At 39.8% G+C, this 25,999-nt stretch overlaps 1 protein-coding gene across 5 annotated transcripts in view; it reads right to left on the bottom strand.

Moving 5' to 3' along the window:
* Positions 1-525: 525 nt before the first annotated feature.
* The window catches only part of GOLGB1 (golgin B1), a 76,330-nt gene continuing 50,856 nt past the window's right edge, over positions 526-25,999 (bottom strand). For 3 of the 5 annotated variants that reach the window (XM_043990466.1, XM_043990469.1, XM_043990467.1), the window contains 8 exons: positions 14,170-14,348; positions 8,830-8,995; positions 8,504-8,644; positions 6,796-6,954; positions 5,981-6,078; positions 3,375-3,509; positions 2,346-2,451; positions 526-2,021 (listed from right to left, as the gene is read on the bottom strand). In XM_043990466.1, coding sequence (XP_043846401.1) covers positions 1,887-2,021; positions 2,346-2,451; positions 3,375-3,509; positions 5,981-6,078; positions 6,796-6,954; positions 8,504-8,644; positions 8,830-8,995; positions 14,170-14,348 — 1,119 coding nt within the window. In that variant the 3' untranslated portion in view covers positions 526-1,886. The remainder of the gene's footprint in view (positions 2,022-2,345; positions 2,452-3,374; positions 3,510-5,980; positions 6,079-6,795; positions 6,955-8,503; positions 8,645-8,829; positions 8,996-14,169; positions 14,349-25,999) is intronic. The other 2 variants (XM_043990468.1, XM_043990470.1) reach the window with 1 other exon arrangement.

Here is a 25,999-nt window from a genome sequence, read left to right as displayed (position 1 = left end):
TCATATGGCACTCTCTCAAGTACCCATTCCTCTCAGCAGGAGCCCTTGATCAGACCGTACACCCAATTCCATCTACTAATGGCATGTGTCCCTCCCAAATAGCTTGGGTCTATCAATGCCTGCTATGGGGATCCAATGGCCACATTCCACTCCTTCATGTTTATAGCACACACTCATCCTCTAAGATCATGTCTCAGGGCATAATTTGCCCGAGCAGCCCTATGAACCTTCCATCTCCTGTTTCCTGTTTCTTTTCTTAGTGGCACCCCAAAGTGCACAGCTGTAGGTCCCTTAGATTCTATATTATGGTTGTGTTTGTTTTGTTGTTGGGCAACAAAGTATGTTGAAAAGTTGTTTCTCGCTTCAGAAACCCAGGCTCTTGTGATGGGAGATTCACAGAATATCACAAACCTATCACCAATGTCATCCAGAAATTGTGAAGGTTATGCTTGTCCCTGAACAGCACCTTTGAGGCTCTGGCATTTGCAACCTCACTTTTCCTCTCCCAGTAAGACCCCACACTTCTTCAAATCTGAAAATAATTTTATTTTTTACAAGTGTTCAGGGAAGTTTCAGGGGGAGCCGTGACTAAGAATTTGGTCACCACAGGGCAAAGGATTCAGAGCACAGTGGCTGGCTGACCCTCCCCCTCATTTCTCTGTAGCAGTGAAGATGAGCAGGGGAAAGAAAATGTGGATGGTGATGTGAAGGAGGAAATGGCCAGGACCATCTCAGTTTGGCAGAGGGGTGGGGTGGCAAATGAATTTCATTTTAGGCTTTAGTCCTCAAGACTTGATTTCATTATCCCTTCCCTACAGCTTTCTCTACTTGTCCCAGTCCCTTAATATAAGCAGGCAGGAGACTAAGAGGCTGAGAAACTAGCATCCCTGAGATCAACAGCTGAATTGGATTTCGGTTTTTTGGTTATTTGTTAGGGATAAGGGGGAAGAAAGGGAATGAATATGGACACCAATAAAGAAATTGAAGGCTAGAGTGTAACTCTACTCTTCTCTCAGTTTCGAGAAACCTAAATTCAACCAATACTGGTTCACAGTCTCTGAGCTTCAGGATGGACAGATAACGTGAGTGTGCCAGGAAACGACCTGGACCAGCACTTCCTTCAGAGTCTGGGGTGGGGAAAGGCAGGTGCTGACTATTTAATTTAAATATCCACGTTAGAAGCTTCTCATAGAGCACATTCGCATAGAGGAGCAGGGACCACAGACCTCAGCCTCAGAGCCCAGTGGCACATGTTCTCGCCCCAGCGTCTGTCTCAAGCTCAGGGACAGGGGATGGGAAGTGAGGCCTCTTCCTGCCTCAGGATGCCATCAGTGACCAGAAGTCTGGCAGCAGGAAGGAAGCCTCAGCTCCCACCTCCTCCAGGATGGGCCCTGTCCCATGTTTCATGAGGCTGTACACCTTATGGTAGCTCCCACTCATATTCTATAGGAGAGAACATTGAAGCACATAAATAAGGATCACAACGATCCCAAATAACTCTGGTCCTAGGAACAGCCTTGGCTCCTTGAGATTGGAATCAGCGATGGAGCTGGAGGATCACCTCCCAGAATCTGCTCTGTTTTCTGGGGGAGGAACAGGCACTCTAGTTACAAAATAGCTGTGTTTACACATGATGATACTTGTGCCTAAATACAGAGCAGAGGGCAGTGGAAGAAAGCAGACTTTCTAGTACCTACAGCTCCCTTTTTATGACAAAGTGCTCAGGTGTGTCTCTGAATTTTGTAGGAATTATCCCTAAGGAAGACATTAAGGGATGAGTCTAGATCAGTAGGGCTGCCCACGGGGGCATTTGGTCCTGGGAGTAGAGGTTAGACAATCCAAGACTGTGGCTCTAAGGAGAGAAATCTGACAGGTGGGAGCTAAGCTCACAGATGGCCAGTGAAACAGAGAAGGACTAGGGCGTGGAGCATGAGTATATAAATAGCAGCCAGCAGGGGCACCCGGGTCCGGGAATAGCAGAGTGAACGCAGGATTCGCCTCCATCCAACACTGCTCCTGGTCTGGAAGAAGAAAGACGGAAAGGTCAGAGATGGTCCTAGCCTGCCTATCAGGCAAGTGTCTGTCCCCGAGTGTAGACGTCAGTGACCTCACTATTTCAGACAAGGTTTCCTGGGAGAAAACCTTTCGTCAAGGATGTCAGCTCATCGATGCTCATCAATATTCCCAAGTCTAGGATTCAGATAAATTGCCCATTAACCCTCTCCCAGAACGCTCCCTCCCAGGGAGGGACCTGTTTATACCCCTTCTTAACCGGCTGCTCTTTTTCTACTCTTTCTCATCCCACTAGAATCTCTTCCCACCCTCTTCCCTCCTCCCCATCTTACCCTTCGGAAGGTACTGTTCACGGGCTCTATTAATATTGCCTGTTCATGTAAGCCACAGTCACTGATGCCAGAATTCTGGGAAGGGGTCCACTCATTCAGCTCCAGTCTGGGTTATAGGAAAGACAGACAACACACACACACACACACACACACACACACACACACACACACACACAGAGAGAAAAAAAAACTGCTCGATATTTGGTTCAGAAGGCTAAACAAGTGAAGTTAAACAATTAAAGCAAGTGGGACATTTTAGTATCATCCTATGTAACCTCTAAAGCTGCTACCAAGAATGAGGAGCCCAAAGCCTCCTCTGTAGTAGCAAGAAGGAAAGAAAAAGCATTTAAGTGCCTACTGTATGCTGTGGACTGTACTAAGTGCTTTAGAAATATAATCGTACGATTATGATTCCCATTTTACACTTGAGAAAACCAAGGCAAACAGACTTGCCCAAGGTCACACAGCTAATATATATCTGAGTCTGGATTTGAATTCAGGTTCAGGATTTGACTCCAGGCTCTCTGCTCGATCCACTGCACCACCCAGCTGCCTACAAAGTGGTTTAAACAAATAGGCAGAAGCAACCAGGAAGAGACTTCTGAAGTTCTATGAAAATAATGATAGTCAAGATTTTTAGCAACGTTCAAAGATTTAGAGTTTGATGATTTCCACTGCTGATGGTGAAAATATCTGCCTAGGCATGGGTCACTGCTTAGGTGCAAAAGTTGGTTTGAAGATAAGGAATGCAGGGGCAGCTAGGTGGCACAGTGGATAAAGCACCAGCTCTGGATTCAGGAGAACCTGAGTTCAAATCTAACTTCAGACACTTGACATGTACTAGCTGTGTGACCCTAGGCAAGTCACTTAACCCCCATTGCCCTGCAAAAAAAAAAAAAATGCAGGAAAACTTTGTGTCTCAAAGCAGGGACAGCCTGGATCTCCCAAAGACAATGCTCCCTCTGGGGGCAGGCTAAGCATCAACCCTTCCTGACTTCCAGAAATGAACTATCTTTGTCAACACTTTACCTCCTAATCTCCTCCTGAGCTGCAGAGAGGGCTTCCTCGGCAGCCAACCGGTGATCCCGTTCTTCATCTAGCAATTTCTTTAAGTGGCTCACCTCTTGTCTAGTGTTGCACTGTTCTTGCTGGGCCTCAGAAAATCTGCAGCATGAGGGGAAATAAAGGCATTAATGGTGGATTGGCCATTATGCACAGAGTCCTGTAATATGTGCTAGGGGAGATAAAAGACATACAAGTAGATGTGAGCTCTGCAACAAATTATTACAGAGGAGATAGAACAAATATATATACACAAATATGTAAACACTATACAGACTGTGTAATAATAACTATATAAAGTGTATTAAAGGATTATTGAATACCTTTATATAATCTCGAAGCACTTCCATATATGATGTTTATTCATTGTTGTTGTTGAATCATTCAGTTGTATCTGACCCTTCATGACCTCATGGACCATACTGTCCATGGGGTTTTCTTGACAAAGGTACTGGAGTGGTTTACCATTTCTTTCTCCATTGGATTAAGGCAAACAGGGTTAAATGACCTGCCCAGGGTCACACAGGTAGTGGATATCTGAGGCCAAAGTTGAAGTCAGGTCTTCCTGACATTCTATCTAATGAGCCACCTAGTTGCCTCTTGTTTATTCATGGGTATTATTTTAATTCTTGCAACAAATTTGAGGCCCCATAATTATTAAGCCAAATGCCATGAGGTTCCACACTCAATCCATATTACTACATTGTAGTTGTTGTTTCAATAGTGTCCCACTCTGTGACTCCGTTTGGGGTCCCCCTCCTTCAGAAGGCCCTTTCTGATTCTCCTCCTAATTTGTTGGCAATCTTCATCCCGTGAAATTACTTCACATAGATAGATAGATAGATAGATAGATAGATAGATAGATAGATAGATAGATAGATAGATAGATAGACAGATAGATAGACAGATAGACAGATAGATAGATATAGATACACACACATATATATAGATACACACACATATATGTATATTTATATATATATATAACTATATTTATATATTACTTCATTATATATGTATGTGTGTATACACACACACACAAATATATTAAATTTATTTCCTCTAGTAGAAAGTAAGTTCCCTGAGGGCAGTGACTGGGTTTTTTTTGTCTTTTGTCTCTCTGTCCATAGCACAAAGTCTGTCACACAGTAGGTGCTTAATAAATGTTAACTGAATTGCACTGACATAGATGACACCTAAGTTGAGCCTTGAAGGAAGCCAGGACTCTAAGATAGTGAGGAGGAGGGGCATTCTAGACATAGTAGAACCACCAAAGCCCCATCAAACCATCAAATGTTCTTACTCCTCAGTTAATGTTGTGACAAGAAGGGTAGATGTGTGCAAGAACACTCAAAGCTGTCATTCCCATTTTTAAAATATTAGGCTGCCCCTTTTATATCTTTTGCTCTCTTGCTTCATGAAGGGAAAACAGTGCAAGCAAGGCAGATGGCCTTCTGCCTGCTGAAGCCCCCTTCTCTCAGTCTACCAGGCCAGTCCCTGAAAAAATCTTGGTTTCTGAGTCAGGTTACACACTTCTTCTGTACTATGGTCCAGGGGTGGAGGGTCATTTAGTCCAACCTCTCCCACATTATAAGACCTCTAATCATAGGAAATCCACTAGAAGATATAAGCACCAAAAATACATGCTGCTACCTATAGAGAGAGAAAGAATGTGTTAGGGAATGACTGAATACCTTGCATATGTATGATGCTCTCAGGGTACTTTCATAGGTATAGATTTTTCCCTTATATGAATCAAAATCTTCTTTCCTGTAATCTCTACCAGTTGGTCCTGGTTTTATCATCCAAGGCCAAGGAGAAGAAGTTCAATGCCTCCTGAATAAGAAAGCTCTTCAAATATCTCAAGACAGCGACTGGGGGCAAGGTAGCCTTCAGCAGGCCTCCTTAATCCTCTGGACTAAACAACACTTTGTATCACAGGGTTTGCAACTCTTTGCTATCTTAGTCATGCTCCTCTGAATGAGCTGCAGCTTATCAAAATGCCTCCTAAAACGTGCTGCCCAGAAACGGACACCAGATATGACAGAGCAGAGTACCACCATCATCAATATGGACTATCTTCTTCTGTTAATGAAACCTGACACTGTATTCATTTTTAGGCTGTCACATTACATTGCTGACTCAAATTAGGCCTGCAATCTACTAAACTTCTAAATCTTTTTATACAAACTGCTTTCTAGCCTTTCCACCCCACCACAATTAGTTTTATGAACTCAAATGGAAAGCAGGATGTTACATTTATTCCTGTGAAATATCGTTATATTAGCTACTGAAATCATTGTGAATCCTAGTTCTGCCTACAGGTATATTAGGTCCCCTCTCACTTCTAGTTCCCTTCCAAGCTCTCTGTTTGAAGAGGCCAATTATGTCCCTCTATAAAGCAAGACAAGAAGCTGACCCAAATCACTAAAGTGAGCTACAGTGGAGGTCGGCAACAGAGCCACAATGAACACGCAGCATGCTTGTGCATCGATCCCCATCCTATGTGCTTTCCTGGCTGAAGGACCAGTATTGGGAGTAGAAGATGTTGAGGCCTGCCTCTGAACCCTTACCTGAGCTGCAGTTCTCTCAGTTCTGTGGGGTCACTCTCTCTATGGGGCTCATTCTTCTCCTGAGGAGCTCCAGGAGCGGCATCTATTGTGAGCGTCCCCTACAAGAACAAGGCTGGTAAGTAAAGAACCTATCGAGAGTCACCCATTAGGGAGAGGAAGGAGAATTGGTAGAAAGCACCAACAGGAATGAGGCATTTATTCGCCTTCTGGCAGCTTTCCTCGTCATTCTCTCCAGAAACAAAGCAGACGCTCCTCTTATCCAGTCCAGCTGGCTCAGTCCCTGATGTGGCTGACACTTTCACCCTGATTTAGTCGTCCCTGGGAGCCTACTTTCTCCTCTCTCTTCGGTTTCCTCACGTGATGGTCCACGGCCTTCCTGGGGGGACAGGTCTTCTGACCCTCTGGTTTCCCTGAAGCTCCTCAGTTCCCAGTTGCTTTTCTGTGGCCTGGCCGGGTGCCCTATTACCTCAGTGTATGAATCTTCAAAGTCCTGGCTTCTCACTCTTATTCTTTTACCTGCTTTTTGCAGCAATTTCCATCATCTCAGATCTCCCATCTTCTCTAATCCCTTCCTTATGTAATGGTTTAGAGCTATTTTCTACCTCTCAAATACCACTTTCTCCTCTTTTCTTCTATTCTCTTCAATCTGTCTCTATCAGTCCCAGATATAACGCTTGTCTTTAACTTTCTCCTCTTTTCTTCTATTCTATTCAACCTGTCTCTATCAGTCCCACATATAACGCTTATCTCTAATTCTTATCTTTAGACCAAAAGAGACTGAAGCTTCATCACCTATATTTATTCCTATGACTCACCGTCTCCTTGCTTAGTGGCTGCATCTCCTGAATCTGTCTCTCTAAGCCTGTGCAGTGATTAAGAAGGTCATTATAACGCTGATGGCTTTCACGGAGACTCTGACTGCTACCACGAAGCTGAATGGAAAGGGAACTTTTCTCTTCAAAGATCTGAGAGAGCTGGAACAAAGAAAATCAGGTTAGTAGCAGCCCACAGAGGATTCCTCAACATGTAGACATCAGGTTGTCTCTTCTTGGTGATAAGAGATCATGAGTATCCAACAGTTTTGATGGAAAACCTTATCTCCAAAAGATTGTCTACTATTATGCCCCAAATGAAGGTCAGGAAAATGATAGTGCCATGGGCATCCAAACTGGACAGTACTTTAGCCTCGGTCTGAGTATAAGAAATCACTACAATCTCTTATCTCTTAGTTTCACATAGCTGGACAAGGAGCTGTCACCTAAAATTAACAATGATAGTTTTGTACAAGACCCTGTACTATTGCCATGCAGAGGAAATAGAAGATACTGGAACCACGCAATCCGATAGGGAAGACAAGACAAACACTAATATGTATATTGTATAATTACAAGGAACACAGAATCAGAGAGTTAGAAAGGCCCTTCCTTGAAGACTATTTACTATATCCCAAGGTAGCCCATTCCATTTTCTGATAACATTAATCATTAGAAAATTCTTCTACTGAGCTGAAATTCCAGTAATTTCTACCCATTAGTTCTACTCCATAGAGCCTTGACAACAATTAAGTCTACTTAATAAGCCAGTTTCTTTGACCCTATCTTCACACTTAAGAGGAAAAATTCTCTGAATCAAGGCTGGAGATGCATCTCCCACAGTTGGGTCCAGAAAGAGGCCAAAGGGAGAAAAATCAGGAGGAAAGCACCAAAGATAAAACTTCTCCTCCTCCCTCTAATTTTGTCCAGGGCTAACCCTGCTTCCTCCCGTCCTTCTAGAAAATAGATGGGAAGCAAGCATTCCCTTCAGGCAACAGGATCCAAGAAGCCCTATGATCCTGGCAGAATAATCAACCTGCCCTAGAAAGCCTGGCAGTAGCAGGCCAGTTGGGAGATGGAAGCAGAGTGGATACCATCCCAGAATCAGAGAAGCGGTGTGTGCAGGGTCTTGCCCCGGGGGATGGGGATCTGCTACACTCAGCATGGTATTTGGCAAAATGGCCCCAGATCCAAAAGCACGTTGCTCTCTAGTTCTGAAACATCAGCTTCTTGTGGGTGAGGCTACTTGGTGGGGAAGAGAAAAAGATATTTTCCACTTTCTAGTTTTCTGACTCTCCTTGATAAGCTCTCCCTTCCCAATTCTGGGTTATTCTCCTGCTGGAAGTAGAAAGGAACCTGAAAGAATGGACCCTGGCTTAACAGAAGGTATGTGGAGAAATATTTTCAAGTGTATGAAACTTACTGGGAATACGAGTACCTGTGAGGCTTTGGCCAAGAGGCTATCAAAGCCATCATGGAGGCTGCTCTCCACATCCAACCTTTTCCCTGTTTTTTCTAAGAGGTCTCTAAAGTGGAAGAAAAGTGGAAGAAAGAACGACCACATTTCCAGAGCTACAATTAGGCAACCCTACCTTCAGAGAAGATGCTCTGCCTACACCTGAAGAGACACTTAAAAGCTAGAATCTCAAGCCAAACTGCTGCTGCTCACTCTCTTCCTTCAGCTCTAACATGGACCCAAAGAGAAACTCACCTTGCTATTCAGCTGCTGGATTCTCAACTCCTTCTGATGAACTTCTTTCAAGCTGTCATTAAGCTGGGCTTTGAGAAGCCCAATCTCAGAATCCAGGGCTCTTGATGACTCTGGGGAAGCTGCTGCTTCTGGGGATGCCTGCTGGGAGAGAAGTACTTACAGAATCTACTCCTCATTGCGACTGCCAACTTTCCTGTGGACAAACTGACCATTCCAGGGAGTGATCACTGCACTGGCCCTAAGACCAGCGGGCACTAGGCTCCCCTTGGTGGCCTGCCAGGCACAAGCTCCAACCACCCCTTTGGATCAGTCAGGACCCAGCTCACCTGTCTTTGGTATTGCTCTGAGAGGACAGAAGGTCGGCAGGATGCAGACCTCAACTCTTGCACCAGACTCTGCAGGTGACTCAGCTGCTGCTCCTTGTCAGAGAGGGCCATCAGGTACTGTTCTCTAACCCGCTTCTCCTGGACTTCCCAAGTATTCTTCTCCATTCTAGAAGGCCCAGGAAATTGTCAGAGGGGAAGGTCCAACTCATACACTCACATCTACCAAATTCTTGGTGCCTTTTCACTAAATGCTAGTATCGATCGTAATTAAGTGGAACCCCAGTCTTATTCCCATATCCTAAGTCCTCTTTGTCTTATGCTAAATTGGACTGAAGAGCAGGGAACTGAAAGAGGCATTTTTATGACACCACTTCTATTTTCCCTCCTGACAGATTCTTCCTAGGGCAGTAGAGAGCTCTTGCACCACACTCTGTAGGTGGCTCATCCAAGACAAAAGAATCAAACTCTACCTACATCAAAATGCAACAGAGAGACAATGTGATTCTGCACTACAAGTGTCTTATCCCCATCCATTAGATTATAATCTTCTTCGAGGCAGGGGAAAAGTCTTGTTCCACTGCCAAGCAAAATACATTGTACACAGTATGCACTCAATTTCATGTTTACTAAGTTTAATTTGCTCATTTCTCCTGGTTGCTAAATTTCTGATAAGATTCTATTTTAGAACTCTATGGTACAAGGGGAGAGTCAAAGAACAACTGGCTCATTCGTTATTCTCTCCTTAATATGAGCTTCATCATCAGTGACTCATACATACATTGCACTTCTCTTCATGTGATAAAAGATGACTATCACCTTTTAACCAACTGGTACCAACCTTAGCAAATAGGAGTAACTGAAAAAAGATTGTGTGGAGCACAAGATTGGTCTTTTCCCTATTAAAGACAGAGATAAGCAATAAACTAACAGATCAAGAAAAGTAGTAGAGAAAGAAACTGCAAGTTGCTAAGAAGTTTTTTTCAAAGTACATACGTTGCTCTATCTAGGAAAAGATTCTCACGATTGGGACATCATTTTGGAAAGTGACTGTACTGAGTTGGCAGCATGGGGATTGGTACAGCCAGATCCAGGAGAACAATTTTGTGGGAATTCAGATCTGACTTCTTTAGTTCAGAGAACTCCTGGTGAGGAAACTCCCTCTAATAGTCAATATCAACAAATGTCCTGCAACTTATAGTTTACATCCTAAAAAATGCCCTGGGGCATTGTCAAGACGTCAGGTGCTAGATTTGTACCTCAGTCTTCCTAACTGAGGTCCTTTATCCACCATGCCATGCTGACTACTAGATTCTCTATAAAGAACAATTTTTCAAAAAATATTTTATTCCTTACTTTAACTTTAAAGAAGACCAAGGAATTGAAAAGTTTTTCAGAGAGTCACGTAGCTGCTAAGAGCTCTAACCCCCAATGAATCTTATAACCACATTGTAGCTAGCAATAAACCCAGAGGTGGCATGATTCTAATTTTGTAGCCTCCCTGGAGTCCCTGGCAATCAATTTATTCATGTCTCCTATAATCCTAAATCCTGTTTGTTTCTAGTTCCTCAGTCTCATCCCTTCCCCTCCATGATGTCAGCTTGACGCTTACTGTCTCTAGCTGTAATCTCTAAATACATTTGACTGAGATAAGATATCAGCAACAATCTCCAAATATTTTCATAACAAAATATAATCCATTTACTAAACCAGAGCAACTTTAAAACGAAAACCTAATGCAATGCTTCTTGGAAGCAACTGACTAAAACCAAATAGAAACACTAAGAAAAATATAGATATAAGTTCTTAAGTGTCAGTCCTTTTCCCAGCTGCTTGTGCTTAATTATAAGATTTGCCCTTACTGGGCATTAGGAACCCCTAGTATTCAATTCAGTTTAATAAACATTTGTTAAGAATCTATTTCACTCAAGGCACCAGAGATAGAAAAGTGAAAAATGACACACTCCCTGTCCATAAGGAACCTCAAATACTAGGTGGGATATGATATGTAAACAAACAAGTCTAATATAAAGTAAGGTGTTTATTGAAGAGGAGGGAACCAACAATATTAAGGAAAATTTGAAAAGGGAGGATCCTTGGCCTTGTTTTCTCTACATACCCTCTTTCTTGGTGATCTCATCTCTTTCCCATGGGTTCCATTACCACATCTATTTAGATAATTCTCAAACCTATATATTTGTAGCTCCAGTGTCTCCTCTGAGCTCCAGTTCTGCATTTCTCCTGGGAGGCAGGGATAGGAATAAGGGAAGGCTTTATAAAAAAGGTGACAACACCTGACCAAGTCTTAAAGGAAGAAGATTTCAAAATGCAGGAAAAAAAGAAAGATGTACATTCCAGGAAAGTAGAAAATGCTACATGAATGCATAGGGAGTCAGGGAATTGAAACCCAAATTTGAGGAACAGCTAGCAGTCCAGTGTGGCAGGAACATGTGTTAAGGGAAATAATACGAAATAAGGCTGGACATGCAGACTTTAGATGAATTTAAATGCTAGGCCAAGAAGTTTACATCTTATCCCATGGGCTAGGAGTTTCCAACCTATGGATTAAGGTATATCTCTTTTTGTCACTAGTTTCTCACTCAAAAGATACAATTCCCATTATATGAGAGATCTGTAACTTTTTTTTTTAATGTTAAAAAGCGGCCCTTGTAGTTAAAAAAAGTTGGGAGCTACTGCTCTACAGAAAGTTTCTGAGCGGGGTTGTGACATAGTCAGACCTATGCACTATTATTTTGGCAGACGAGGGAAAAAGGAACTAGAAAATGTAGAGATTGAAAGTAAGGATATTAGTTAAAAGGTTTTTGCAATCATTAAAAAAAAAGAGATGATGGGGGCAGCTAGGTGGCGCAGTGGATAGAGCACTGGCCCTGGAGTCAGGAGTACCTGAGTTCAAATCCGGCCTCAGACACTTAACACTTACTAGCTGTGTGACCCTGGGCAAGTCACTTAACCCCAACTGCCTCACTAAAAAAAAAAAAAAAAAAGAGGTGATGTGGGCTTGAATTAAGGTAGTGGCTATACTAGTGAAGAGAAGGGGAAGGATGCAAAAGATGTTGCAGGGGTAGAACTGACAGGACTTGGTGATACTTTAGGTGAAGAGGTGAGGAAGAGGGAAGACTGAAAGGCTACTACAATCTTCAGAGCCCAGGTGGCTGGCAGGACAGTGGGGTCATCAATAAAAATAAGAAGGATGACAAAAGATTTAGGGGAGAGAGTGAGTTCAGTTTGGACATGCTGAGTTTGAAATGCTGGTGAAATATCCAGGTAGAACAGATAGAAATGCAGCATGTTCAGGAGAATATGGGCTAGATAAATAGATTTAGGAGTCATCTGCATAGGAATGATGACTAAACAAGTTGGATGAGATCACCAAAGAAGAGAGAACACCAAAGTAGAGGGCATCAATACTACAGCAATACTTAGGATGAAGTAGCAAGATGATGAACCAAGCTAAGACACTAAGTGAGTGGGCAGACACATTAGGAAGAGATTCCTAAGACAGCAGTGTCAATGGTTTCTTTTTGCTGCTGACTTTCAAATTACATAACTGACAGTCTTCTCATTAACTACTTCCTGGTCAGGATGAGTGGAAGGCTTCTCTCCTTGCCCCTCTGGCTTCCTCACAATTCTACATATCCAGCTGTTACCCTCATCTTTCCCTATAGCAATCTCAGACTATGCCCTTGGGTCCTTCCACTCTGATAGGTAAGTTTCCACCTATCTTAGAGAACTGCAAATTAAAGCAACTCTGAAATTCCACCTCATACCCATCAGTTTGGCAAAGAGGAAAATTACAAATGCTGGAAGGGCTGCAGGCACACTAATGCACTGTTGGTGGAACTGTAAACTGGTCCAGACATTCTGGAAAGCAATTTGGAACTATGTACCCAAAGTCATTAACTATTTATATCTTTGACTCAGCAATGACACTACTAGGTTTATACACCAAAGAGATCAAATAAAAAAGGAAAGAACCCATCTCTACAAAAATATTCATAACAGCTCCTTTCGTGGTGGCAAAAAATAAAACCAAAAACCCCAACAACCAAAAGTCAACATTCTGCCTACTTATCAGGAATGGCTAAACAAATTCAGTATATGGATGTAATGAAATATAGCTTACACCATATGAAATAATGAAATGGGTATTTTCAGAGTAAACTAGAAGACTTTTATGAATATACAGTGAATGGAGCAGAACTAGGAGAATAATTTATACAATGAAAAAGGATATTAAAAAATTTTAAAGACTTTAGAACTCTGATAATACAATAATAAACCAAGATTCCAGAGGATTGAAGATGAAGCATACTACTCACTTCCTGCCAAAGAGGTGATGGACTTCAAAAGCAAAATGGCATATTTTTGGACATGGCCAATGTGAGAATTTGTTTTGCTGGACTATGCTTATTTGTTATGAGGGGTTTCTCTTTCTTTGTTTCTTTTAGTAGTCAATGGGAGAAATAGAGAGAAGATGCTTATACAATTAAAATTTTAATTAAAAAAAAAAAAGAACATAAGCTCTTTGAGAGCAGGGACTGTCTTGCTTGCTTATAATTGTAGCCCTAGTGCTTAGCACATTGCCTCACATACAGTAATCAATGCTCTATCTCTGCCTCTCTCCCATATATCTCCAGCTCTAAATCTTATACTCTTTGTACCAAAAAACCCCCCAGCATCCCTTTATTTCCAAGAGTATCAAATCTTGTGATGATGATAGTGACAGATAACATTTATGTGCCAGGCACTATGCTAAGTGCTTTATAACAGGATTACCATGGAGAACACCCTCTGCCATTTTAAGTGCAACTCTTCATGTTGATCTGAATTTTAACTTTGAACTTGCAGCTTTTTGGCCAAAGATGTGTTTTCATTTATTTAAGGAAACTCCAGAGGTCAGTATATATTTTTTGTACAAGTAGCTGCGTTTCTTGGACTTAAATATCTCCTGGTAAAAATTTACATCAGAAAACATTTACTTTGTTAAGTCTGCCTAAAGTCTACCCAGAAACATCACTTACATGACATGTTCATCATCTCAAACTAAATGTGTGAGTGCCCAACAAAAACACCCTGCCAACAAAATAAATAATTCTCATAAGGTGTTTATGGGGTCATTTTGTTTCTGGATTTTTCTTTTGTACTGATGGCCTTTGTTAGAAATGAAATTAAGAAACCACAAAGGACTAGTGAGGGATACGTCTCTTTTTCCCGCCTTACACACAACACCAATTACTAATGGATTTATTACAAAGAAAGATTATTGGGGTATATGGGGAGGAGCATAAAAATAACTTCTCCATAAGAGGAAAGTTATCTTACCTGAGGTGGTGTAGCTCCTGTTGACAAGAGAGATTTTCCTGCTTTAGTTGTTCTTGGAGAGACTGATATTTATTTGTCTGTTCCTGATACTCCTGAAGTTGAACCCTCAGTGGAAGGAGTTCAGTGTTCTCTTGGTTAATCTGCAGGTATTGCTGTTGTAGATTCTTTAACTCCTTTAGCTTTAATCAAAGGAAATGTAATAGAGTAAAGCATCCATCTACCATTCACAATGCAAACCAGTAAAATTTTACAGCCCAAGTTTATTCTTCTAGGTAAGTTAAAAGAGGAAAGTTAAAAAAGAAGTCATCTATCATTGCTTCATATGCCACAATGAAATAAATGAAGTTAGGTTATCATCACAAGTAATTTGCTATCACTGCTAATGAGTATTATGAGCCAGTTTCCCATGAACTACATCTCACCCTCTATTACCTACCTCTTCCTGGATTTGCTCCTCACATACTCTCCTGGGACCCAAATCCTGAAATGACCCTAGTTTTGTTACTTTCCTACTTGGACTGCTCAAGAAAAAGTTATTTCAAGAAAATCTACAGAGGTACTTAAAGTGCTGAATTGAACCTAGCGGCCTCACCAAAGCACTGCAAGTCACTCTAAAAGGAATGATCCAGATCTATATACGGATTTTGCCATAGCTATCTCCATTCCAGTGATTCCAGAGCCCAGGGGGAAAAAAGCACCAGAATAAAAATCAGTATTACCCTTGGCTTCCATGCCTATATGCTTAACAAGGAGGTCTACTATTTGCTAGCTAAAAAAACTGCTAGGGTCTCTTGGCCCATTTTTTGTGGTAAATCCTTTATATCTGTTAAATATAGTTTATTTATACAAATAGTGATGACCACTGCCGTTTCTGATGTGTGTATTTTCTAAAGAAACATTGTCCTCGGCTTGGAGAGACAGTATAGCATATTGGAAAGAGTGCTGGACTTGGAACCAGAAAGACTTATATTAAAATCCTGTCCAAGGCATTTATATACTGGCTATGTGACCAGAGGCAAATTAACAACTTCCATGAGGCTTGGTTTTCTCATCTGTAAAACAGGGCTAATAAGTGCACCTATCTTTTGGTTGTTATGAGGATACTTAAAGTGCCTTGGTTACCTTAAAGCACTATACCAGTATGATCTATAATTATTTCTTTATTCATTTCCCATATTTTGGCATCAACATTTCATCTGAATAGGATGGGTTGGAGCTTAGCCAACTGTAAACAATTTCTTCTCATCTTTATGCTTTCCTCTAATTTAGCAAGATTCTTATCTTCTAGCAACCAGGAGGCCTGGCTGCTCACCGACAGATGATTCTGAAATGACTCCTAGATTGGTAACCAGTCATTTCTAGTTAAGATTCAATCAGGTTCACTTTTTTATGATGTTGCTTAGTGATTTTATAACCAGTACCGTCCAACTCTCTCTGTGAACACATTATTCCACATATACAGGCATATTATAATATGCCTGTGTAGTCTAAATGCCTTTGGCTATTTTCGTTTCTTAATCTTAAATCACATTTTCCAAAATGTTTTTAATCATTGTCCTCTGGGACATCAGATGGAAGTCACCAAATATCAAGGTATATGTTGATTTGTCTTGGAGGGTCTTGTCTTTAAAGGATCTTTCCATTCTTTATCTTTTGCAACAGATCTTAGCACATAACCATTATTTTCTTTCCTTTTTTTGGGGGGGGGTGAGGTAATTGGGGTTAAATGACTTGCCCAGGGTCACACAGCTAGTAAGTGTCAAGTGTTTGAGGCTGGATTTGAACTCAGGTCCTCCTGAATCCAGGGCCGGTGCTCTATCCACTGTGCCACCTAGCTGCCCCACATAACCATTATTTTCAATAGTAGTCTTTTTGCTTATATTCATTTTAAGTACTTTAAGACAAGATGACCAAATGCCCCGTGAAATGATGTTCCTAGTTGCTTTTGTATGCATGATGAAACCAACTCAATTTAATTTGCTTCTCTAAACAAACCTCTAAGCCATCCTTATGTCCTCTCAGTTTCACCTTGTTAGGATGTCAGTATTCATATTATGCAGTTCTTCCAGTAGCATGTCAAATTGGTGGTGGTTGGATAAGGATCTTACATTTAAAATACCAAGAGTCATGCTAATGTTTATAGATGGTCTAACCACTGTATCATCCTCAGCATTCTTTTCTGCCACTCTCCTACCATCTGCAGAAGCACAGAGCTGAACTTTTTATGGCTTACCAGAGCCAAAGAATTCATCACTTTGTAGTCAACCCACGGGTGATGAGCCTCAGCTAGCACACACAGGATATTACAGGAACTATACTTGAAACTTTTGCAGCTTGGTAAAATGGCTAGAACTTGGTTCCACTGGCCTTGTCATTAAGAACTTAAATCTCCACACCACCATGAAGAAATGAAGGACTTTTGTGGAGTACACAAAAGCAAAGCATCTGCTATTTGTAAAATAGTGTTAGAAGCCTGGTAGGAATTAAAAAAAAAAGAAGTATAAGAAATGTTTCCTATTATCAAGAAATTTTAGACTAAGAAGGAATACTGCACATATAAAAATATAAGACAAAACAGTATATAATAAGTGACAAATGGGTAAAAATAGGTACTATGGAGTTCAGGAGTAAAGAGGATCACTATGGTCTGGGGTGGTCAGGAGGAACTTCACAAAAGAAGATAGTTTTGAACTAGGCTTTGAAGGATGGGTAGGAATCAGACCAACAGAAAGAGAAGTGCCTTATAATGGAGTGGAATGACACGTTCAAGGCATATCTGAAAAGACTGGTGGTTGTTTTTTGTCCTTCATTTTCAAAGGGGAGCAATAACATCACAGGGTGATGTCTTTACTCATGGGTAAACTGGATTTAAATGAAGCAGAATTGAACATCTCCCTAACTCACCAATGAGTTTAAGACCTGTTGGTTATGCTCAATCATCTGCCAAGATAATTTACCAGGGTATGGCTACTGTACATGCTAAAGCTTCTTGGCCCAAGAGATTAAAACTGAATGCCAAATAGACACCAAAGGTGGATGAACAACCCTGAAAAGGGTTCATCAAGGCCTCACATCAGAGGTGCTAGTCCTCCTTGAACACCCCATATACCCCAGTTAGGTGGTACAGTGGGATAGAGTACCAGGCCTGAGTAAGGAAGACTCATCCTCCTGAATTCAAACCTGGCCTCAAACACTTATTAGCTGTGTGACACTGGGCAAGTCACTTAATCCTATTTGCCTCAGTTTCATCATCTGTAAAATGAGCTGGAGAAGGAAATGGAAAACCATTCCAATATTTTTTGCCAAGAAAACCTCAAATGAGGTCATGAAGAGTTAGATGATTGATTGAGAAGACCAGTACGGTTGATAAGGAGAGATAAGGTTGGGACAAGACTGTACAAAGCTTGACTGTAAGGCTAAAGAGAATGAAAGTTACTTTTTAGAAAGTGAAAAGTCACCAAAAGTTTTACAAGCAGGTAAATAGCATAACACAAATGGTATTCTATGTAGACTAATATAGTTTGGTGTGAAAGATGGATTACAGAGGAAAGAGATTAGATTCAGAAAAATGAAGGAGAGGTTACTGTATTAGTTTGGGTATTAGGTGATGAGAAGATTAGGAGCACCGACAACAGGAAAAGGACAGATGCAAGAGATATTACAAGTACAGAATCCAGAGCCTACCATGCCCTGGCAAATGAAGAAATTCTGACCTCTCTTTGAACTTGTTTTCCTCTCATGTATGCACTTAAACATGTTCTAATTTCTATTATTGTTATTTGTGTTTATTTCTTACCTTCCTGACTATTTCTTAAACTTTTTGAGGATACAGGCTATATCCCATTTACCTTTGTATCCCCAACAATACACAGCTGAGTATATAATAAACACTCAACAAATGTCTATTATTTATTACTGAAGAAACCTTAAAAATTAAAATTTTAACCAAAGATACATGCAAGACAAAAATCGGTTGAAACCTATTTAGAGGAAGAGGGTATATAAATATCCTAAAAGATCCCCATGAATTCTATGGACACATAAAAAAGTGTAATTAAAAGTAAGACCTGGGCTGAGATAGATTGTGGTTACAGAGTAGACATTAGAAACATGGATATGCTGCTGATGATTAAAAAAAAAAAGAATCTACAAAACAGGGAAATCCTCTTTAATACCAGGATCAACCTGGCAAATAGAATTTTCAAGCTTTGGCCATGTGTCACATTTTAATTCAGATTAAAAATCTTACTTCTCTAATGCCAAATTCAATTTGGACTTGGTTTTGTCTCACAAAGATATTGAGCATGGACACGGCTACAATAGGTAGTGTCATAAAAGTAAAGAAAGTACAATTACAGATAAGGGGACTCAATTACAGAGAAGGACCTGTTGTGCTGGTTTACTCCTGTTCTTCATTTTTGTGTCACAATGACCTGGAATGGCCTTTAAAAGCTGTCCTAGTTTTAGATCCTGGCTCTTTCTTGAAAGTAGCATAATTTCAGAGTCTTGTCATTCTCTCTTTTTTAAAAGAAATTAAAAAGAAGAGAGACAGTGACACTAACTAAAAAATATGGATGAGTGACCTGGCCAGCATTATATGAAATCATACAAGTTAACCTTTTAAAAGTTTTAAAAAATTATCCCCAAATTGGAGTGGACACATTTAGATACAGAGCCTTCCCTTTGAACAACAGACCCACTATTCATGATGAATAGCAGCTGAAACAGATGAATTATTCCTCCTCTTCTATTTTTATTTATCCTAAAATGAATTCTGTCTGAATTTGCCATTTAGCTCTCTGTGTCACACAGCTTTTTTGTAAATGATACTATTTCCTTCTATGCAGCATAAACAAAAATAAAATCTATGTCAAGGGTATTTGTGATTTGTTAAAGCAGAATCAGCTAGCTTAACAAATACAGAAATAGAAGGAAATATCTGGAGATCAAGAGCAAAGTGAAAATAAGACGGGTGGCTATAATTAGAAAAATGGATTTCTATGAATGGGTCAAATTCTGTTCCTATGTTTATCTTTTGTATTTTCAATTCAACAAATATTGTTAAATGCATACTTATATGTTACTTGCATGTAGCTTTTATCTTGTATTTGCTCTCTTAACAAATACATTTAGTCTTTTCTTCCAAGTGGGGGGCAGAGCCTAGAACACAGAGAAGTACAACAAGGTAGCTGGAGGTTAAAAGGTAAGAAGAAAAAAAGGGAGGGGGACCAATCTAAATATATAATTGAATTTCTCTTTGTAAACTGGTTTTTGTTTGCTTTTGTCTGTATTACTGTATGTCGGGAATATGCTGACAAAGATATCTCAGCAGTGTGCCCTATCTTCAGAAGACAGGAAGCATCCCCAAATAAACTATGCATTGCTTAGGGGTCCTCCCACCAACTGAGAAGTGAGCATCCAAGGATTTCTGCCAGCAATTAGTCACAAGAGTTAGCTAAAAGAGCTAGCAAAATGAATATGCATCTTATTTCAAGCAATATAGAGGGCAAGGAGACTTCTGAGTGACCTACACAGAATATGTTTATGTATATATCTATATTGGCACAAATGCAAGTCAATCTCCATCCTAGAATAGAAAATAAAAAAGCTAAAGAACCATAATTTTATTTTGCAGGATACAGAGGAAAATTTTTAAAAAGAATAAAACAGGGGGTGGCTAGGTGGCGCAGTGGATAGAGCACTGGCCCTGGATTCAGGAGTACGTGAGCTCAAATCCAGCCTCAGACACTTGACACTTACTAGCTGTGTGACCCTGGGCAAGTCACTTAACCCCCATTGCCCCGCAAAACAAAACAAAACAAAACAAAAAAACTAAAACAAAACAAAAAGAATAAAACATCTGCACTTGGTCACTGATCTGTTCAATTCAATATTTTTCAAAAATGATTTAGATATGGCCAGTCTTACTAAGTGAGATTTGGGGTTTGTTTTGTTTTGAAATCAATAAACATTTATTGAAGTACTCCACCAAGCGCTGAGGAGAATAAGACACAATCCCTACCCACTCAAAACTTACAATCTGACTCTACCTTACAATGAACTCAATCCCTATGTGAGCATCCTGAGAGTAGGGACTGTCTCGTTTTTATATTTTTATCCCCAGTACTAAGCACACTGCTTTGCCCATAGCAGACACTTAATAAATGCTTTTTCATTTTCATTCCTATAAAGGGGATAAGGGGCAAGAAGTTTCTTCCAGTCCAAGAAATAAGGATATGGATAAAAAGACGACATCACGTAAAAGATCATCCAGTAACGGTCAGAATAATACATACGGAGTATCATTTGTCAATGAAGGATACTGAGGCAGCTATTTGTCATAAACTTATGCTGACATCAAGAGCAGAAAGAGCTACTGTGTTCATGGAGCATGTAGCTAAAACAGCAGACAGTGTCTACCATTGCCTATAAAACCTGATGATCACTACCTGCTTCTGGTGATACATATAAGAACAAATGATAACACCAGAAGGAAAGTAGAAAGCACTGCCAACAATTATTGAAGTCTAGGAAAAATACTTATGACCTTGGAGGACAAGGCGGTGCTCTCATCATTACTGCCGATTGAAAGCAGAGGAATAAAAGTAGAAAAGCTGATTTGGGAAGCAGGATTTGGATTTCTGAACTGTGGTTTAAAATATAGCAATGATGAGATCATGCACAGGAATGAAGTTTACTTAACAATGACTGGTTAAAAATTATATTTTCTTAGTATCTTAAAAATCTAATAAAAAGGGCTTTAAGTTGAAAAGGGACAGGGAAAGAGAAACGATAGGCCTACTACCATAGATAGTAGCAACACAGAAAGAAAAATACCAGAACAGCAAATCTCAAATTCATTCATGGTACATGATACCCCAGAAAAAACACAGTGATAAAATCCATGACCACAGATATCTATCACCAACGATACAGAATATGAAACATAAACAAGAAGACAAATTTAACTCAAAGACTTGGTAGGATCATAAACAGATAAAGTTCTGGAAATAACTTACTTAAGAGGAACAGAACAGATTAAAAGGATTATTAAATTAATATCATTTATTAAGAAGATGCTTAGGGGGCAGCTAGGTGGAGCAGTGGATAAAGCACTGGCCCAGGATTCAGGAGGGCCTGAGTTCAAATCTGGCTTTGGCACTTACTAGCTGTGTGACCCTGGGGAAGTCACTTAACCCTCACTGCTGTGTCCCCCCCCCCGCCCCCCAAAAAAAGAAGAAAATTTTTTCACATTAAGAAATTCAGGGGGGCGGAGCCAAGATGGTGGAGAGGAACCAGCAAGCTGCCTGAGCTCTCCTTCTATTCCCTCAAAAAGAATATTAAATCAAGCCTCTGGACGGATTCTGAAACTACAGAACCTGCAAAGGGACAGAGAGACACAGTCCTCCAACCAGAGATAATTTAGAAGACTGCAGGAAAAGGTCGGTCTGACTGGGGCAAAAGGGAGGCCCAGTGCAGGGCAGCAGCCCAGCGCTGAGGGGGTCGGGGCAAGTCAGCAGCAGCAGGAGCTGCGGGCCACAGCCGAACAACTGAGGCACCTGGAACCTGGCTCAAAAATCTGGTGGCCAAGAAGGACAGTGGAAAAACCTACTTGCACCAGCCGAGAGGGCAAGTTGCCAGCTGTAGGGCCATGAACATGATAGGCGCGACCGGGCACACTGACGTAGCACGCTTAGACAGGAAGTGCAGGGGGTGAACTGCACACACTATAAAGGCCTCAGAGTAAAAAGCCAGTCACACAGCACATATACCCCTGCACAAGAAGCCCAAAACAGGGGCCCTAGTGCCCCCAGAGCAGACCTAAACTTAAAAAATAAATAAATAAGCTGCAATAATGAGTAAGAAGCAAAAAAGAGCCCTCTCCATTGAGAGCTTCTGTATCAACAGGGAAGAAGCCAATGCAAACTCAGATGAGGACAATACCCTCAAATTGTCTACATGTGAAGCCTCACGAGGGAAGGTGAATTGGTCTCAAGAACAAAAAGCCTTCCTAGAAGAGCTCAAAAAGGATTTCAAAAATCAATTGAGAGAGGTAGAAGAAAAAATGGGGAGAGAAATGAAAGCAAAACAAGAAAACCATGAAAAAAAAATCAGAAGCTTGGAAAAGGAAGCAGAAAACAATGCCTCAAAAAATTCATTTGGCCAAATAGAAAAAAAGGTGCATATTCTCACTGAAGAAAACAATGCCTTAAAAATTAAAATTGGACAGTTGGAGATAAGGAATCCATGAGACACCAGGAATCAGTCAAGCAGAATCAAAAAAATGAAAAAATAGAAGAAAATGTGAAATACCTCATTGGAAAGACAACTGATCTGGAAAACAGATCCAGGAGAGACAATTTGAGAATCATTGGACTAACTGAAAGCCATGACCAGAAAAAGAATCTAGACACCATATTCCAGGAAATTATTAAGGAGAACTGTCCTGATATCATAGAATCAGAGGATAAAATCATCATTGAAAGAATCCACCAATCACCTCCTGAAAGAGACCCCAAAAGGAAAACTCCAAGGAATATGCCAAATTCCAGAATTATCAGGTGAAGGAGAAAATACTCCAAGCAGCCAGAAAGAAGCAATTTAAATATCATGGAGCCACAGTCAGGATTGCTCAGGACCTGGCAGCTTCAACATTAAAGGACCGCAAGGCTTGGAATATGATATTCCGGAAGGCAAAGGAGCTTGGATTGCAGCCAAGAATCTATTACCCAGCAAAAATGATCATTCTTTTTCAGGGGAAAAGATGGACATTTAATGACATTGGGGACTTTCAATCATTCCTGATGAAAAGACCAGAACTGAATAGAAAATTCGATCTTAACATACAAGACTCAAGAGAAGTTTAAAAAGATAAACAGAGGGGAAAAAAAAGGTTACTCAATTAGGTTAAACTGCTTATATCCCTACATGGGAAGATAATACTCATAACTCTTAAGAACTGTAAATGTATTTGGGCAGAGAGGACTTTACATAGAGGGTATAAATATAAATTGTCTTTGATGTGATGATACAAAGAAAATTAAGGGGTTAAAAAGGGAGTCTGTGGGGAGGAGAGGAAAGGGGAGATGGAATGGGGTGAATTATATCATATGAAGAGGTGAAAAAAAAAACCTATTACAATAGAGGGAAAAAAAGGAGGGGTGAACATTGTTTCAACCCTATTCTCATTAGATTTGATTCAAAGAGGGAATAACATATACATTCATCAGGATAAAGAAACTTAGCTCATTCTTTAGGGAAGCAAAAGGGGAAGGGAAAGGGGGGGACTGATAGAAGGGAGGACAAAAGCAAGGGAGAAAAGGGTAAAGAAAAGAGAGGGGGGTGATAAAAAGGGAGGGCAGATTAGGGGAGGCAGGGGTAAGAAGTAAAACATCGGTGAGGAGGAACAGGGTGAAAGAAGGGGGGAAAAGTACAAAGGGGGTAAATAGAATGGAGGGGAATAGACAGTCAGTAATAATAACTGTGAATGTGAATGGGATGAACTCTGCTATAAAATGGAAGCAAACTGCAAAGTGGATTAAAAACCAGAATCCTACAATATGCTGTTTACAAGAAACACATTTGAAGCAGAGAGATACACACAGAGTAAAGGTAAAAGGCTGGAGCAGAATATATTATGCTTCAGCTAAAGTAAAAAAAGCAAGGGTAGCAATTCTTATCTCAGACAAAGCACAGACAAAAATAGATCTCATTAAAAGAGATAAGGAAATGGCATCTTGCTAAAAGGTACTATAGATAATGAAGTAATATCAATATTAAATATGTATGCGCCAAATTGAATGGGGATAGAAAGGAATATACCTTCTTCTCAGCAGTACATGGCACATTTTCAAAAATTGACCATGTATTAGGGCACAAAAACATCATAGTCAAATGTAGAAAGGCAGAAATAGTAAATGCATCCTTCTCAGATCATGATACAATAAAAATTACATGTAAGAAAGAGCTAGGGAAAAGTAGAATGAAAATCAATTGGAAACTAAATAATTTCACTCTAAAGAATGAATGGGCCAAACAACAAATCATAGAAACAATCAATAACCATATCCAAGAGAATGACAATAATGAGACAATATACCAAAATCTATGGGATGCAGCCAAAGCAGTGCTTAGGGGAAAATTCATAGCTCTAAATGCTTACATGAATGAAAAAGAGAAAGGGGAGGTTAATGAATTGGGCATGCAACTTAAAAAGCTAGAAAAAGAACAAATTAGAAATCCCCAATTAGATACTAAACTAGAGATCCTGAAAATTAAAGGAGAAATTAATAAGATTGAAAGCAAAAAAACTATAGAATTAATCAATAAAACTAAGAGCTGGTTTTATGAAAAAAACAATAAAATAGATAAAATATTGGTTAATTTAATTTAAAAAAGAAAGAAGAAAACGAAATTACCAGTATCAAAAATGAAAAGGGTGATGTTACCACCAATGAAGTGGAAATTAAATCAATAATTAGGAATTATTTTGCCCAACTGTATGCCAATAAATTTGACAATCTAAATGAAATGGATGAATATTTACAAAAATACAAACTGCCCAGGTTAACTGAAGAAGAAATAAAATCCTTAAATAAACCCATATTAGAAAAAGAAATTGAACAAGCCATTAATGAACTCCCTAAGAAAAAATCCCCAGGGCCAGATGGGTTTACGGGTGAATTTTACCAAACATTTAAAGAACAATTAATTCCAATATTATACAAATTATTTGGAAAAATAGGTGAAGAAGGAGTTCTACCAAATTTGTTTTATGACACAAATATGGTGGTGATACCAAAACCAGGCAAAGCAAAAACAGAGAAAGAAAATTATAGACCAATTTCCCTAATGAATATTGATGCTAAAATCTTAAATAAGATATTAACAAGGAGATTACAGCAAGTGACCACCAGGATAATACACCATGACCAGGTGGGATTTATACCAGGAATGCAGGGTTGGTTCAACATTAGGAAAACTATTAACATAATCAACCACATCAATAAGAAAACCAACCAAAATCATGTGATTATCTCAATAGATGCAGAGAAAGCTTTTGACAAAATACAGCACCCATTCCTAATAAAAACACTAGAGAGTTTAGGAATAGGTGGAGCTTTCCTTAAAATAATAAACAGTATCTACCTAAAACCATCAGCAAGTATTATATGCAATGGAGATAAATTAGAGGCCTTCCCAATAAGATCAGGGGTGAAACAGGGATGTCCATTATTACCCCTATTATTTAAAATTGTCCTAGAATTTTTAGCTTTAGCAATCAGAGAAGAGAAAGGAATTAAAGGAATTAGAATAGGCAAGGAGGAAACAAAACTATCACTCTTTGCAGATGATATGATGGTATACTTAAAGAATCCTAGAAAATCAACTCAAAAATTACTTGAAACAATTAACAAATTTAGCAAAGTAGCAGGATATAAAATAAATCCACATAAATCATCAGCATTTCTATACATGACCAACAAAGTCCAGCAGCAACAGATAGAAAGAGAAATTCCATTTAAAGTAACGGTAGATAATATAAAATACTTGGGAGTCTACTTGCCAAGACAAACCCAGGAACTCTATGAACACAACTATCAAACACTCTTCACACAAATCAAATCAGATCTAAATAATTGGAAAGATATCGATTGCTCATGGATAGGCAGAGCTAATATAGTAAAAATGACAATACTGACTAAATTTACTTCTTTAGTGCCATACCAATCAGACTACCTAAAAATTATTTTATACAGCTAGAAAAAATAATAACAAAATTCATCTGGAAAAACAAAAAATCAAGAATATCCAGGGAAATAATGAAAAA

Source organism: Dromiciops gliroides, chromosome 3 (genome assembly GCF_019393635.1).
Source record: "Dromiciops gliroides isolate mDroGli1 chromosome 3, mDroGli1.pri, whole genome shotgun sequence".
NCBI classification, from domain to species: Eukaryota; Metazoa; Chordata; class Mammalia; order Microbiotheria; family Microbiotheriidae; genus Dromiciops; species Dromiciops gliroides.
The sequence above is the reverse complement of the archived record's forward strand: the minus strand, read 5'-3'. Positions and strand labels throughout refer to the sequence as shown.